This window comes from Penicillium angulare (genome assembly GCF_028827245.1).
Source record: "Penicillium angulare strain IBT 27051 chromosome Unknown utg000007l_segment0_segment0, whole genome shotgun sequence".
Taxonomy (NCBI): domain Eukaryota; kingdom Fungi; phylum Ascomycota; class Eurotiomycetes; order Eurotiales; family Aspergillaceae; genus Penicillium; species Penicillium angulare.
The window spans coordinates 539,231-554,364 of record NW_026623166.1 but is presented as its reverse complement, the minus strand read 5'-3'; the positions used below and the strand labels follow the sequence as shown (position 1 = coordinate 554,364).

At 47.1% G+C, this 15,134-nt stretch overlaps 4 protein-coding genes across 4 annotated transcripts; 1 reads left to right on the top strand and 3 right to left on the bottom strand.

The window, feature by feature from the left end:
• Nucleotides 1-1,187: 1,187 nt before the first annotated feature.
• N7478_009471 (uncharacterized protein) lies at nt 1,188-1,437 on the top strand (the record flags this gene model as incomplete). Its single annotated transcript, XM_056925685.1, has 2 exons — nt 1,188-1,275; nt 1,307-1,437. The coding sequence occupies 2 exons, from the start codon at nt 1,188-1,190 to the stop codon at nt 1,435-1,437; spliced, it is 219 nt and encodes a 72-aa protein (XP_056775055.1).
• A 1,925-nt stretch (nt 1,438-3,362) lies between these two features.
• N7478_009470 (DUF3433 domain-containing protein) lies at nt 3,363-7,881 on the bottom strand (the record flags this gene model as incomplete). Its single annotated transcript, XM_056925684.1, has 3 exons — nt 3,363-4,233; nt 4,353-5,418; nt 5,484-7,881. 3 exons carry the CDS (start codon nt 7,879-7,881, stop codon nt 3,363-3,365), a joined length of 4,335 nt encoding a protein of 1,444 aa, XP_056775054.1.
• Nucleotides 7,882-9,547: 1,666 nt separating this feature from the next.
• aspf4 (allergen Asp F4) lies at nt 9,548-10,615 on the bottom strand (the record flags this gene model as incomplete). Its single annotated transcript, XM_056925683.1, has 1 exon — nt 9,548-10,615. The coding sequence occupies one exon, from the start codon at nt 10,613-10,615 to the stop codon at nt 9,548-9,550; it is 1,068 nt and encodes a 355-aa protein (XP_056775053.1).
• Nucleotides 10,616-12,838: 2,223 nt separating this feature from the next.
• Nucleotides 12,839-13,881, bottom strand: N7478_009468 (isocitrate lyase/PEP mutase family protein; the record flags this gene model as incomplete). The annotated part of the gene is made up of 2 exons (XM_056925682.1): nt 12,839-13,621; nt 13,747-13,881. 2 exons carry the CDS (start codon nt 13,879-13,881, stop codon nt 12,839-12,841), a joined length of 918 nt encoding a protein of 305 aa, XP_056775052.1.
• Between the last annotated feature and the right edge of the window lie 1,253 nt (nt 13,882-15,134).

Genomic DNA, 15,134 nt, shown 5'->3' with positions numbered 1-15,134 from the left:
AAGTCGGTGAAGGGGGCGCCCCCTGGATCATTGACATCACTTTTGACTACTGGCGTACTTGCAGACAACTCTGGACGGAGTATTGGTCCTGGATACCTCCAATGCGCGACTACATACAAGCCGTGTGCAGTAGTCAGCCCGATTACGCGGTGGCATCATCCCTGAGTCGCTGAAGCGGTGTGGACAGGAATGGTCCTAGTCTAGAACGGATAGAACGGAGAAGTGTACACACAGCACAGCATACAGCCCCCAGCAGGTGTATATTTCACGAAACACTAGGTCATACGGCCATCAGGAGGAAAACTAAAACTAAAACCAACAAACTCACAGTCATTGTGGATGTATTCCACTAATTTTGAATTATTCTTCGTGTTTCTGGTCTCTCGTCTCTCTGGTATTGCTCAAGTGTTAGAGCTATTTCTGGAGGAATGGCTGACTCATCATTATTGGCTCCACTCCATCTCCACTCTGTATACATAACCTGTACTAGTGTACGTCAACAAGAACGATGATTAGCTGCCCTGCTTTCCATTCTGGCCTTTTCACCAATCACTATCCATTTAACCCTGTGATCCACAGTCGTACTGGCTAGTAATACGAGATGGTTACCAGGCACCAGATACGCAACCGTATCAACCGTACGACCCAATTGTACGTCAGGGGGTCGATCCATTCCCGTGGAAGCTTGCAAGTTGCTCCAGAGCTCCCTGGCGACGATACGCTTTCTCCGGGGTCTTGTAGATCAGATGCGCGCTCAATTGGGAATGGCCCCTACAAGAGGACCGGGCTGCTGCTTCTGCTTCTGCTGCTTCCTGTCTTCATCAAGAACTTATATCACTTGCTTTCCTCCTCGATTCTTTATCTTTCCTCCATCTTAATTTTTGTCTTTGTCTTCTATAATACTTATTACACCACATACTTCAAGGTTGACTTTGCTCCCTTGCTCTTTGAACCTTCTCTCGTATAGATCGAGATTCCAGTCGCTTGCAGTTCAACACTGCTTGTACCTCAGCGAGCACATCAGCTCAGCTCGCTCAACAACCCAACTCAACTCCATCCCATCAACTTGAATTTGGTTCGGTTCAGTCCGTGACTGCCGCTGCCACTTCCTCTTCTTTATCGTTTGCGCTTTCGCTATCTCTATCTCGGCGGGTTCGATTCTTTGTTTGCTCTTTTTCCCATCTACCATGCCACACAAGGTCAACAACGATTCAAATTCCACTCTTGCCTCCGGAGGCAGCAGTGGTGACCAGGTCATTGCAACTACAGTCCGAGGTATGTCACTTCCCGGATCTCCATAATCCAGCCCGACTAATGCAGACGCGTCCAGTAACCGCCAATCCCGTTCGGAAACCCCCGGTCATCGTCCACAATAAAGGCGGCCAGATCTACGACGAAACACGCCCGTCCGACTGGGACAAACAACGCTGGAAATAGTCCCGGCTGCTTATGCAGCTTTTTTATTCCTCGGCAGCTAGCTAAGCTACCTACCTGCTTTTAGACCGATAAGCAACAGGCCGGTTGGGGAAGAAAGAAAGAAAGCACGGGGTCGATCTTGGTATTTTCGTCCCAAGGACAGTACTTTGTTCGTCCCCGGTTTTTTTTTCCTTTCGCACTTCTCATTCCCCATGATTATCCGCGCGGCTTGTTCGGCTGGACGTGACTATCTTTTCTTTCGACACGACAAAGGATCCGAGGTGGAATATTATGGAATAAGAAAAAAAAAAGGAAATCAAATTGGAAACGGGAAAGTGAGGCGGTGATCGACGCGAAACAAGCTAAAACAGCTTGGTTCTCGACCCTTTACGCGAGATTCGATTCGATCTTTGTCTTTACCAAGACAAGACAAGATGGCTTGACTTGATTTGGACTTTTGTTTTTTGAGCGGGATCTATATCATTCCCTCGTCTACAGTATTCCGCGATCCATACTTGTGAGATCCCCCTTATTTCTTGGGCATCCTCTTTTCGTCCAAGGGATGCGCCTCTTCGTCACCGCCATATTTTACGGATCTCCCCTGATCCCGATCCGATTCCGTTGAGGTCCAGCCTCCACTGCTTTTTCCCTTTTTTGGAGCCTTTTTTTTCGTGTTCGTTCGACCAATCGTTCATTGCCAACTTGTCAGCCTTGTGCTTGCTGCTGGGGAATATTTGCTTTTTTTCATCCTTGTGTTTCTGTTTCTTGACTGGCATTTTGTTCTATCTTATCTCTTCCACCCCCTTTTTTCTGCCCCGGATTTCTCTTTTCCTTTTCTTGGGGAAAAGTGCTTTGGGCACTGGGGGAAAGAAGGGGGATCCACTTGTCCCCCTGCTTACACCTAGCCTAAGCATTGCACTGCACCCTTGTATCATTATGCGTGGAGTTTCTGGTTTTGGTGTTTGGGTATTGTCTTTTTTTGCTTTTTTCCTTTTGTGCCTCTTAGCTGGAACTTCGCTCTGGCTTGAATGCACCCTTCAACTTGATGTTGACCGATCGGAAAGGTCCTCATCTTTCCTGGACTATACTTTTCTCTCTACTCCTTTCCTCTCTTCTTTTCTCCCCTCTCCCCTTCCCTTCCTTCCTTCCACCAATCCCTCTCCTCTTTCTTACATGACCTTATCATTTTCCTTCGATGTCGCCATTTCTCAGTGATAACCACAGAGAGCGCGACACGTGTCATATTACCTATTGTACACCCCATCCTAGCAGGTCTACTGCAGGGCATATGCCGAAGACCCTCAGGATCTTCTGACCTGTCGTTTTCTTTCCTGCTCTTCTCTTCTCTTCCCTTCTTTTCTTTCCTTGGTTGCGATGCATAGCGTGGATAATGGGTTCTGGTTCTGGGGTGCGTCTTCAAATGAGCGAATATTGATTTTCTTTTCCTTTCTGGAATAATTGTTTTATTTACATTACATTATTATCTATCTTCATCGATTAATATCGATTTCCACTCAATGGATCATACAGTATCAATCTTATGGATTGGATTGTTTCAACTGAATCTCTTTAATGTTTCTTTGCCTTGTTTCTCCGTTGTAGATCAACTGCTATGATCTACATTGACGCTGACATTTGGGTTGGGCAGGTGGGAATTTTACTAGCGATGTGGGGACTATGGTTGATCATGCACGTCTAGACCCTTTGGGATCGAACCAATTTTGGGGCCAAAATTGATGCCATCATGATAACTGGGATGAAGTTTGTCTGCAGATAACATTATAAACTGTTTTTTACTGTATGTCATCGGTTTCTCGGCCTTCAAATGAATCTATACATGGGTAGTATATTATAGATGTATGTACATTCTATCTATAGACTCAAAATCAAGTTCAAGTTCCTTCCAAGATAGAACTTTGAACCAGCTATACAGCACTCGAACAAAACTAAATATTCTCATCTCCATCCCTAACATTCCACGTACTATTTCCCTCACCATCCTCCGTCGAAAACAACGGATCAGCAACCCAATGCACACCCGGCCCATCCCCATAACTCTCCTCCATCTCAATCCCCCACCTCAATCCCCCATCCTCATCAACAAACCACCCCAACCTCGTCCTAAGCTCCTCATAAGCACCCTTCACAAGTCTTCCAGACTCAATCTCCCTAACAACCTGTAAAAAGTTCGCACTCCCCGCAATAAGAACCAGAACATCGCCAAGGCACTCTACATTCCGAACTAGAGCTCCAAAGTAACGTTTCTGAAGAACAGCCACCGTAATAGTTGTCAGAATTAACCAGCCCATTATTCCGATGCTGAGTCCAACGGCCACTTTATTCATTTGTAGTAATTCGACTCGTTGTGAAATATGTCCCACCACACTCCGATTCGTATGTGAAATCGGATGAATCGTATCCTGCTGCTTCGAAGCAGTTGTACCAGGCATATAATTGGCAATGACATTCACGGCTGGCGCAAGATCGTCTGGTAAACTTGCGTTTATTTTTTGGTATGCCCAGCCTCCTGTTTCGAGGGAAATGTTGTTACTGACGAAGTGTTGGAAGAATGTTGTGTATGTTTTTTCGGCGAGAGTGGTGAATGTTTGGAGGTTTAGGAGGGATGTTGATGATGAGTTTGCCATTTTGTACATTGAGTATGTCATGAAGTCCATGTTTAGGCCGTTGATTTCGTCGCGGATGTTGTAGGTGTTGTCGTTGAGGTCTTCGGTTGTGTAGCCTAGGGTGTGGACTGCTCCACCGATGTGGAGGGTGTCGGCGGATGTTAACATTGTTGTTTGGAAGAGGCGGCCGTAGCTGGGAATGGAGAAGTGGGTGGTTAGAGATGTTTTCTATGCTTTGGTTTTACTTGATTGGAGTGGGTTGGGTTGGATTGGGCTGAGAAGTTTTCGGATGTTTTGGGGAAGTCCGCTCACCTTAAGGTTACGTTGTAGTGCGTGTATCCTTCGCGAGGATCGGTCGTAGAGCCATTGTGAGGGAGAAAATTGTCGGACCAAGGCTCGGAGTTTGTCTTTGGGGTGCTTAGGATATCGAATGATTGGATTTCACCATTTGTTGGGTTGACTGTTATTCTGGAGTTGGCGGTTTCGACGATCGGTTCACAATTTAATAATGTGATTGAAGGCGGTTGAGTAAATAGGAGTGCTGGGTCGGCTGTTCCAACTCCTACTTTGTCGTTGTTCGCTCTGATTCCTGTAATTGCTTCCCCATGTAACCATTTTGCCGTGAAGTTTCGTTGCCATGTTCGTGGTGTCCAGGTGGAAATGTCGTCGTTTGGAGACCAGTATCCAACTCCAACATCGCCCTTACGGGAATCAGAGGTTCCATTACCGCAACAAGTTATTGAGGATGGATTAGCGAAAACAGTTGTACATCCGGGGCATTCTGTCCAGTTTTGAGAAGATGTTAAAGGGGTAATGAGACTGGGATAATCTGAATTATCATATGTGGTTCCTAGTTGATATCCACCGCGTAGTCCGGAGGGAATGGTACTTTCATTGTAAATGGTATGATTTGAAATGTCTGTTGGGGTGAGCCAGTTGGTGATATTTGTGAGTACTTGGGTTGAGGGGGGACTGCATTGGATACGGCCGCGGATTGCTTGTGTTTCAAAAGTAACCATTGTCTCGGGGTCGGAAGTTGCATCGTCTGCTTTGCTGGCTCCGAGTTCAGATAGGGAGCTTGAAGAGTTGATGTTGCTGAGATCCAAGGGGACAAAGCTCCAGCCGTCTTTGCTCCAGGCTGGCTGTGAGCCGTTCAGAGCGAGCTGAATAGTGGCCGTGTACATCCAATATGAAGATATGTTCTTATAGAGATCTTCGAGAATGACAGCTGTATAATCTGTTGAACTTCCTGGGTAAGTGGATTGTTCGGTCTCGAAAACAAATGGTATATCGCGAATTTCGAGATTGCGGGCGAGCGTAATTGGTTGCATGATGTTGCCAGTGCCGCGATCAAAAATAGCGGACATGGCAGTCGTATCTGAGATAGTTTATTCATTAGACTTGAAATTCCGGTGGAAGGGGTGGTTTTGATGGTAGACCTACAGACAGGGGACAAGGTTGAGCCCAATGTGACTAGGAAAAGCATCCAATGTTTGTTGGAGACGGCCTTTCCAGCGGCCCACGCCCAGTATGAAGTTTGGTATGAAAGATTGACTCCTTTTTCGTAGGTTGGGTTTTCGTCAGCCATGGACAGGAACGGCTGCAGTCGACGGAAATTGTCGTCGATAGCACTCCACCACAGACCAAGAAGTGTGGCTATCACGGTCGGAACCATGGAAAATGGCGCCACCGATGAGGTAGTGCTGCTTCCAAAGAGAGAGACTTGAACTTCGTAGACGAAGGCTTTCCCGTACAGCCTGTAGCCTTCTGCATAATGGAAGAGGACTGCAACGCCGGTAATTACAAGTGCAAGAAGTGTGACGAGGACAATGAGCGCAGGGAGACGGAGGAGCATCGGGGTTCCATTTCTCGACTGAGCTGCGATTTCTTTTGCCGTGGCTTGGGGTGCGCTTTTGGAAAGTCCTTGAGGGTCCGTATAAAAGATTTCACTTCCAATTCTTTTCTGTAGTTCATCTGCGGATGGTTGCCGGAGTTCTTGGAATCCGGATCTGGTTCTTGGGTTCTGCGCTACTAGATATGCGACACCGACTGTAGTTGAAGGGTCTCTTTTCAAGTTAAGTGGTCTGTTTCGAAGGCGAGAGAACCACCAGACTGTTAGAAGGAGAAGAAAAGAAATAGCGAGAAGAATTCCCAATGCGATTGCAGATCCAGCTTGGACTACCACGCGTGTCTTGATAGAGTTCACTTGGCCTTGGGTGGAGATCTTGTGAGATGCTCCTGATTGAGTCAGAGAAGATTGAAGCACTTCGCCGAAAAAGCGCTGCTTTGCCTTTGCTGCGGAGACTACCAAGTTCGGGTCTCTAGCTAGCTTGGTCATGTTATAATCATAGATAGCGCCCAAGAGTATACCTGCACCTCCTAGTAATGCAGTCTGAGACCAGATAATCGAAATCATATAGCTTGGCCAATCTTCATTCAAAGCCTGATCTCGAAACTGAGTCGAGTTGATCAAAGTATCCGGGATAGGCACCTTATTTATAGCATACTCGCTTTCTTCAAAGATTATTTCAGGATTGTCGCCGTCCAGCGCAACTGAGGCTGTGATGTTGGCCATGTAATACGAAGTATCGCATAAGTGAGCTGAATAGGCACCCTTAGATGACCCCCACGGCTCCGTAACGACGATTATCTCGCGATTTGCGCACTCTGCCGTATGATTAACCCTGGAACTGACATCCTTTTCGGAAAATGTGTCTTCGGCATAGAAGAAAGTTGAAGCATCTGACCAACTGCCACCTCCGACAAGGAATACATCCTCTACCACTTCCAGCCCATATTTACAGCCTCCAGGGCTCGACCAGATTACCGAGATTGCAGGTTGAGCTTCATAGTCCTTCATAAAGGAGATGGAACTGTTCACTTCGGATTCAACGGTCATCTCTGTACATGTGAGTTCGGACCTGAACATGGTTGTTTCACCCTTCCAGGTCTGCGATGAACTCGTTGGCAGAGTACCAATAGGCTCGTCATGCAAGCTTGCCGGCCAAAAGGGTAAAATGGTATAATTATCCGTGATCCAAGGTGATGTTGATACGTTCTGGAGGAGGTTCGCGATGGTTCGAAAATGTGTAGTGCGGTCTGCATCGATAGATAATGGTGAGTCACTTAGAGGTGCTAGCTGATAGAAGTCCATCGTTTGAGGCAAGTTCAGCTCTTCAGTGTATAGGTATGCCGAGGAAAGAGGAGAGATTGCCAAAAAACCAAGAATATTGATGGAAGCCGCACAGATCAATACCCAGCTTCTTCTCCCGTTCTTCTTTTTCGAGAATCCGTCGTATAGAGCAGTCCACCAAGGTCCTGGACTGTGGAGGATACTAGATGATGCTTTCGCTCCTTCTGGTCGTGCTAATCTGGCATAGGGCTCGGTTCGTTTGACATCGTCGAATAACATGGCTGTTAATTGGACGTAGATTACAACGATCATGGTAGGGCTGTATCTCCAGCCAAATAGTAAGGCGGAGGAACCATCGTCTGTTCCCAGTCCATAGTTGTTTGCAGATTTCCACCAAAGAAGAAACGTTAACAGGCAGAGGACTGCGACAAAACAGCTTAAGAGAATCAAGTACCAATATCGGAATGTATAGGGTAGCCAGGTTCCGGAATGATAGTTGGATTTTGTATTATCTTCAACTTGAAGTTCGATGTCATTTGGTAGTACATCGGTGCCCTCTCTGCAACTTGTTAAGCTTGACACTTTACTTCTATTGCTTTCGGTCGCGGAGTCAGGCCGGCTGGCTCGAACGAGAGAAGAAAAATAAGATCGAGAGTTTCGGCCTAGGATATTTCGATCTTCGGATGGATCGTATTGTCGTGTTGCCATTATTGAGAAGGGAACCAGCACGCCAGGTGCTTAGCCATACAAAATCAAGATATATAGAATGAGATGATATTATAGAGAAGAGGAAATATAATTCAGGCGCATGTTAAGCTTATAATAACGACTGCGACATTATTATCACGCCAGTGTTAAGCGGGGTTGCTTCCAAGCGCGACAGGGATTAAGAGTGCAGATGCAGGGAAACAGGGTCTGAGATGACTATCATTCCTAGTTGAGGAGGGAGATAGGAGGTATCCAATGGTAATAGTCATTCAGACGCACGACTTCCCAGAGGAGGAGACGCGAAAAAAGTACTAAAGACCAAATTCCGCTCTGGATGTGCCTTGTTGTGCATATTTAGTCCATTTAGTTCTCCACACCGAGGGTGACCATCTGCATCGTGGAAAAAGCCTTACCATCTATTCCCAACTTGTGCAAGATTGGCGGAGCAAAGGACGGGAAAATCAATGACGGGCAGCAAGCGTTTCCTAAAATAATGAATAATCAGTAAGAATATTCATGGTGCATGCGTCTGTTTCTATTTTAACATCGGTCCAGTCCGCCTTGGCCGGTGCTTGTCCTCTCATGAGCCTTCAGTTAGCGCCCGCAGCACCGATCGGCAGTTCAACCCATCAACATCCTTGTAGCGTTGACTAAATGATCCACAGGTATGCAGATAGGGATACATCGCGTGTTACAAGTAACCGCTGCACTAAAGATCCCTGTCAAATCTGTTAGTTTTCGTAGTCTGGATGGGCCGGCGGGGTGGACATTCTAGCGCTAAAGATGTGATGAATTCTTCGCCCTGCATACCAACCCATTCCCACCCCGCTTGCATATTATAAGAGGGCTTGGAGTTCTTGTTGCTAGGAATCTTCTCTTTCTCAATAATTCCCTCGATTCTGATTTTTCATTCTGCTCCTTAATCTCATTTTTGTTCGATTCCTTTTCTTTGTTCTCGTTATGGACTGGTGACTTGATGCTGCGTCTTCCGCTTATACTGTGGGTAGAACGTTAAACAAGCGCCATGGTTCGACGTGGCACAGAACCGTGCGCGCTCTATGCTGTGCATATATTCTATCCAATGAGTCTCCTTATCAAAGCATTGATGTATTGCTGTTGACATGGGGACTGTTGTTGTTGGCTGCATGTGTAATTGATTAACTGGTCAAGTCAGTGATCAATTGGACACTAAACATTCACCAGGTCAGTTTGTCCTACTCAGTTACGATTCATTTAACTTACCATACGCTACAACAGATAAATTCAATGGGGACCTCGATTGTGGTGCCATGGCAAGGCTAGAGATTTGATTGCCGAAGAATTACAATGCCCAAAGACCGCCATATTCTGGCCGGGCGATTGGAAGAAGAAAGATACAAGAACCTGAGACTTGAAAAAGAAAAAAATTCCGTCGATATGAACTAATAACCCAGGTGGTATATGTACAGAGAATCATAAATAGAAGCGCAGATCATCAGAAAGATGTAAGCACTTCTTTGAAAAAGCAGAAGGAAAGGGCCAGGAAAGAACAGCCATGGGCCAGTCGACGTATGGGGAGGACATCAGGGCGCTACCATCTGCTTGGTATAGTATGCGCAGAAAGGGTAAAGAAAAGAAAATTGAAAACAGCACGCTGACGTTGGAAGTAGGCACGAGGCGCCTTTGTTTAGGCGTAGTCAAGGTTGACAACCAGACGGACAGCCTCGTCCTTGAGATTACCACCGATACCGTTGATGTCGGTCTCAGCGGAGGTGTACGCGTTGGTGACCTTGCCCATGTTCTTGGTGATGGAAGAGCACTGGCTGCCATCGTGAGTGCAGATGGACATACCCTGGATATCCTTCTCGGCGTTCTGGGCCTGGATACAGGAGACATCCCAGGAGCTGAAGTTGGGGGCCTTGCGCATGGTGAATTCACCCCAGGTGGCGGCGTAGCTGCCGTATTCAGAGAGAGGGCAGTCATCACCCTGGTAAGCGGTCCAACCACCAGTTGACTCATCGTCGATGGCGACATAGGCGACCTCGTTGGGGGCAAGAGTGAAAGAGAGGGCCTTGTTGGGGCTGAAGAAACCGGTCATCTGCTTGTTGGGGCCCATCTTGTTCCAGAAGATAACGGTCCAGTCATCGGTGTTGCTACCCTCGAAACGGATAACGTTGCGGTACTGGCTGGCGTCGGACTCGGAGACCTGCTGGATGTTGGAACCCCATGGGAGACCAGTGTTGCCGGACCATTCGATACCGAGAGCCTCAGCGATGTAGTTGGTGGCACCGAATCCGCTAGTGGAGAAGTCACCGTCGGAGGGGTAAGAGGTCCAGGAGCCGCCGCTGGAGGAAGCTGGGGTAGCGCTGACGCTGGACTCCACAGCTGGGGCGGAGGTGGAGGTGGTAGGCTCAGCGGTGGTGGTGGTTGGGGGAACATAGATGGAAGTGGAGGATGAGGAGGTGGAAGTGGTGGAAGTGGTAGAGTCAACACCACCAGCCCACTCGTTGATCCAGGACACAAGAACACCGTTGATGGTGGCATATACCTCGTCGCCCACATCACGCTGGTTCAAGCCATCGACGACCTTCTCAGCAACCTGGGCAGGAGCAGTGACGGCCGGCGCCTCCTCAACTACCTTGTCGGCGATCTCGTTGATCTGGGGGTGCGCATGGCGACGCTCATGGCCGTGGGGGCGAGCGACGGCACCCAGAGACAGGGCCGTCAACAAAAGAATGGAATCCTTGAACTGCATTTTTAATTGGAAATCTTTAAAGGAATGTGAAAGAGTGACTTGAGCGAAAAGGACGCTCGAAAAGTTTCCAAAGCAAAAAGAATGTGTGGGTGAAGAAAAGCCCTGAAGTTCGTGAAGAAAAGAAAGAAAAGGGAGGGAGAAAAGGGACTAATATTAGGTAGAACACCGACAGGCAGGAAACACAGAAACACACAATTCGGATCAGGGGCACTGGGGCAGGGTTTGGACTTGGGTGGATCTTGATTGGATGCAGGACAAGTGGTTCCTGAGCGACTTTCAGCCACGAAGAATCGATTATACGGACTGATTGGTTAAGATTAGAAGTGGATCATCAGGGGCCGAGACCCTGGCAGGTTGAGGGCGGACTCTGTGGTGTAACGGTACTTATCTTTATTATGGGTGATACACCTTATTTTTAAGTACCTGTACTTCGGGGATTTCACTATGGTACCATCATCTCATAACCAAAAACTCTATATCGCAATTTCCAATCTCTGTCATGATAAACATCAATCATTATATACTGTATAATGATACTGAATGCCAAACACGTGTGTTCATCGGAATGCTCCAGGAATGTGTTCGTCCCAGACCCTTAATCTATTGAACCCTGAACCCTGAACCCTGAACCCTTTCAACTGTGGCTATTTTCCCTTTTTCCCCCATTCACCACTAGCACCCATTCACCACTAGCAAAATAAGCCCATACACAAGCCAGGTTCCCCACATCCCCCAGCCATCACCAATCAGCCCACTCCCAAGGCCCTGTCTTACGTGTCTTCGGGCAAATCCCTCTGGATCCGGTGGAATGAAATCACCACACGGGTCGCTGCAGTCACGGTGTACACCGTATCACTGATGTCAACAAATCCGAGTTCTACACGACATGTCAACTCATTTACGCGCCCAACAACAACTCATCGGAGATACACCGTCCATCGGGTTCAAGTTGAAACCTGTCAATTGCATTTGAGCGACTCTAACCTCTAGCCTCGACACTAATCTCCCCATTTATCGGGGCCGTTTGGCTTGGGCCACAATGATCGACTCCCTAGTGACCTAGAACATGCGGCAAGGCTCCATCCCCTTCAAGTTACTTGTTAAAGTACGGAGTAAGGCCCCCTCCATCGGTGGATTATCATCCATGAAACCTGGCAACTGGGTCCCACACTTCCGGACCTGCGCGGTGCAAGGCACAGACAGGGAACAGGCACTAGACCATTACATCCTTTCGAATTCAAAGAAAAGAAGCCCTAGAATTTCTGGGTCTCCACCGTCTTCTCTCCACTTTCGAGTTTTCGACTCCATTTCGCCGCTGGACGCAGTCTGGACTGGCTGGGCGTTTCTGGTCAAAGCGAGAAGCCATGTTTTGGATTTTCTCCAAGTAGCCCTGGAGCCCGCTTTGAAGTTTATTTGCGCGTAGTGTTTGGTTTTTTTTAACTAACAGATCCAGGTTTTTGGATATTGGAATTACCATTAACTATAATATATTAATTATGGACTTATAGGATCTAGACAGGGGTTTTATTTTAGTTTCTGGGATTTGTGCAGAAATGAATTTTATCTTTATTGTATTAGCACCACCTTACTGATCAATTCATTGGAAGTTGAGTTTTGTTTATTTACTGTGATTGACCGCGCGATTTCCGTGGGAGAGCAGAACTTGGTAAATTAGATTAAAATCAATCAATTCAATCAAATTAAACCTGCAGAATTCAGTGTTCAGTTCCGTGGTTGAGACTGCGATCGGCGATTTGTTCCACTGGCGCCGGGCCAATTCTGAAACGGATGATCTAATCAGTCCAAGTTACGTTACTAACTGCATGTGTTAACAGTTGTTTTCTGTTGTCATTGTCTGCATGTTTATTTTTGTCGACAATATACGCGGTGGCTGAACGTCCGATCTTCAAAATATCCATACACTACTCTTTCCAGGCTGAAAGGGGCGAATTGCAATATCAATTTGTGGAACCATTACTATTTACAGACCAGACGCGGCAGAGCTTCACTGCCTCGAAGCATTGACCAGGCACCAGTGAGACCAAGCTCAGCTTCGTACATGCAGTACACACTGTACTCACTCCTTGGAGCACGGAGATCATCATGTACACAGCTACCTACACAGCCATACTCCTCGGAAAGGCGGGAACAGACAGCACAGAGTTAAAAATACTCACAACATGAAACATGAAACATCGAACATGAACATGACCATGAATCCAATCAACTCTTCCGCAAATCAACTCCTCCCTCGAACGAACCTCCCCCAGCCTCCGCATCCAATTTAACACTCTCATCCAATCCACAAACCCGAAACAGCATCTGAGGCGTCAACTCCTCCCCCAACCCAGGCAACCCATCACGCTTCAACTTCTCCAACCCCTCCCGCATAGCAACAAGCGCCGGCCCAATAGTAGCAAAAGGAAAAATAATCATTCGAAACCCAATCTCCCTCGCCTCTTTCGCAGAAATACTCGGCGTACTCCCATGCTCAACCATGTTAAGCACCAAGGGCCACGGCGCAAGATCTCTAACCACCCTTGAAGCCATATCCCGCGAGGAAATCCCTTCTAAAAATCCCATGTCTGCACCTGCTTCTTTAGCGGCTCGAAGTCGAGAGAGACTCTCTTCGTATCCGTATCCTTGGAGCGCGTCTGTGCGTGCGATTATCACTATGTCGCTGCCTAGACGCTTTCGGGATTGGACTGCGGCTCGGATACGCGTCATGTATGTTTCGGTATCGACGAGGAGCTTTCCGGATAGGTGGCCGCAGCGCTTGGTTTGGATTTGGTCTTCGATGTGGAAAGCTGCTACGCCTGAGCGGGCGTATTGCTCTGTTGTTCGGGATACCATTATGGGACCGCCGTAGCCGGTGTCTGCGTCTGCAATTAGGGGTGTGGAGGGGGATAGGTTTGCGAGCATTTCTGCGTTCGTGCGCATGTCGTTAAGCGTGCAGATTCCGAGATCTGCTTGCCCGTGGACTGAGGCGGCGGTTCCTGCTCCAGTCTTTTTTCAGTTAGCATTGTGATTTGTTTTTCCTTGTCTTTTTTTTGCTTTCACCCGTTCGTTCGTTGTTCTGAACTGATCCTCGCTAATACATAGTCTGGCCTGGAGTGAAGTATAGTGCTTACCATGTACAGCGCGTCAAATCCAGCTGCAAGTGCTAATCGCGCAGACATGCCATCGTATACACCAGGCGCGACAACGAATCCATTTGGATCCTCGAGCGTCTGTCGCAGCTTGGTTGCTCCCATGTTCAAGCTCATGATATGATGGCTGGGCTATAACTTGACTTGTGATGATGATTAACTGTCACTAACAATGATAGGAAATATTGATAAAGAATACAAATTATCGGAACACTCGGATATTAGTATCCTTTTTATATCTATAATCTTGTGTCCATGCCTGCACAAGTTTTTCTTCACCGTGACTTCAAGTTCCCCACCTTACTGTTCTTGTCGGCGATGATGCGCTCTCCACTGCCGTCCGTGCCGATACCGGACTTATGTCATTATTGCACTCGGTCTGTTCTTTGTGGTTACCGACTTTGTACTGAATTAAACTTTATATTTCGTAGGATAAAGCAAACTTAATTAAGAAAGGTTTTTTATTATTGCTTAATTGAATGTTTGTATTGTTGATAGGTGTTGATGGAGTACATCCCTGTTATTATGCAGGGCCGAGGGCTCGGGATAGGCTAGTATTTGCCGGCCGCGGCAGTTAGAGAGGGGTATGCATTGTACTTTGTTAGCGGGCATTTGTATAACACGGTGTTTTGTTATTGACGCCGAAGCTCTAATTAAGCTCACGGTATTGAGTTTGAAAGCACTGGAACGGAATATAGCTCTTAGAGCAAGTATATGTACAGATACACCTTAACCTTCTGAGATAAATGTGGTGACTATTTAGGAAATGTTGAAGGCTACGCGGAGAGGTCCAAGTAAACTTCGAGTACTTGATCTATATTGTTCTCTTGCTATTATATTATTCAAGGATTATTTCTCCGACGGCTGCTTACTATACTGCAGTGAGTTATATAGCTCCATATTAATGATACGGAGACACGAGTCATGGTATGTGTATATCATTCAAGTTCAACATATCATAATGGTGCGGACTCCCTGCACTCAACCTTAAGACCTCGTGTCATCTCAATGACAGGGATCTATACTCAATACTACTACTGAATACCACCTGAGTTGAAAAAGCGGCACCCTCGCGATAAATTTCGGGCAATTAGGATCTCTGCTAAACGTTACAAGCGAGACTTCCGCTAAACGTTTCGAAAGGACGGAAACGTGGTCATACAAGGGAATATGTATACCTATGCCGATCGTCTGAGTTTGAACCTTCCTTCCAAGCCCTGGAGGTCAAGGAAGCTAAATCGTGAAGGCCGGGCATAAGTCCTCACGCTATAGGGGATGAGCCGCAGCCATGATGATACGCTACGCAAACATCGTGGCTAGGCTTGTGTGATGAAGTAAGTTCCCATCAATCACTTCCGCATGGATGACTT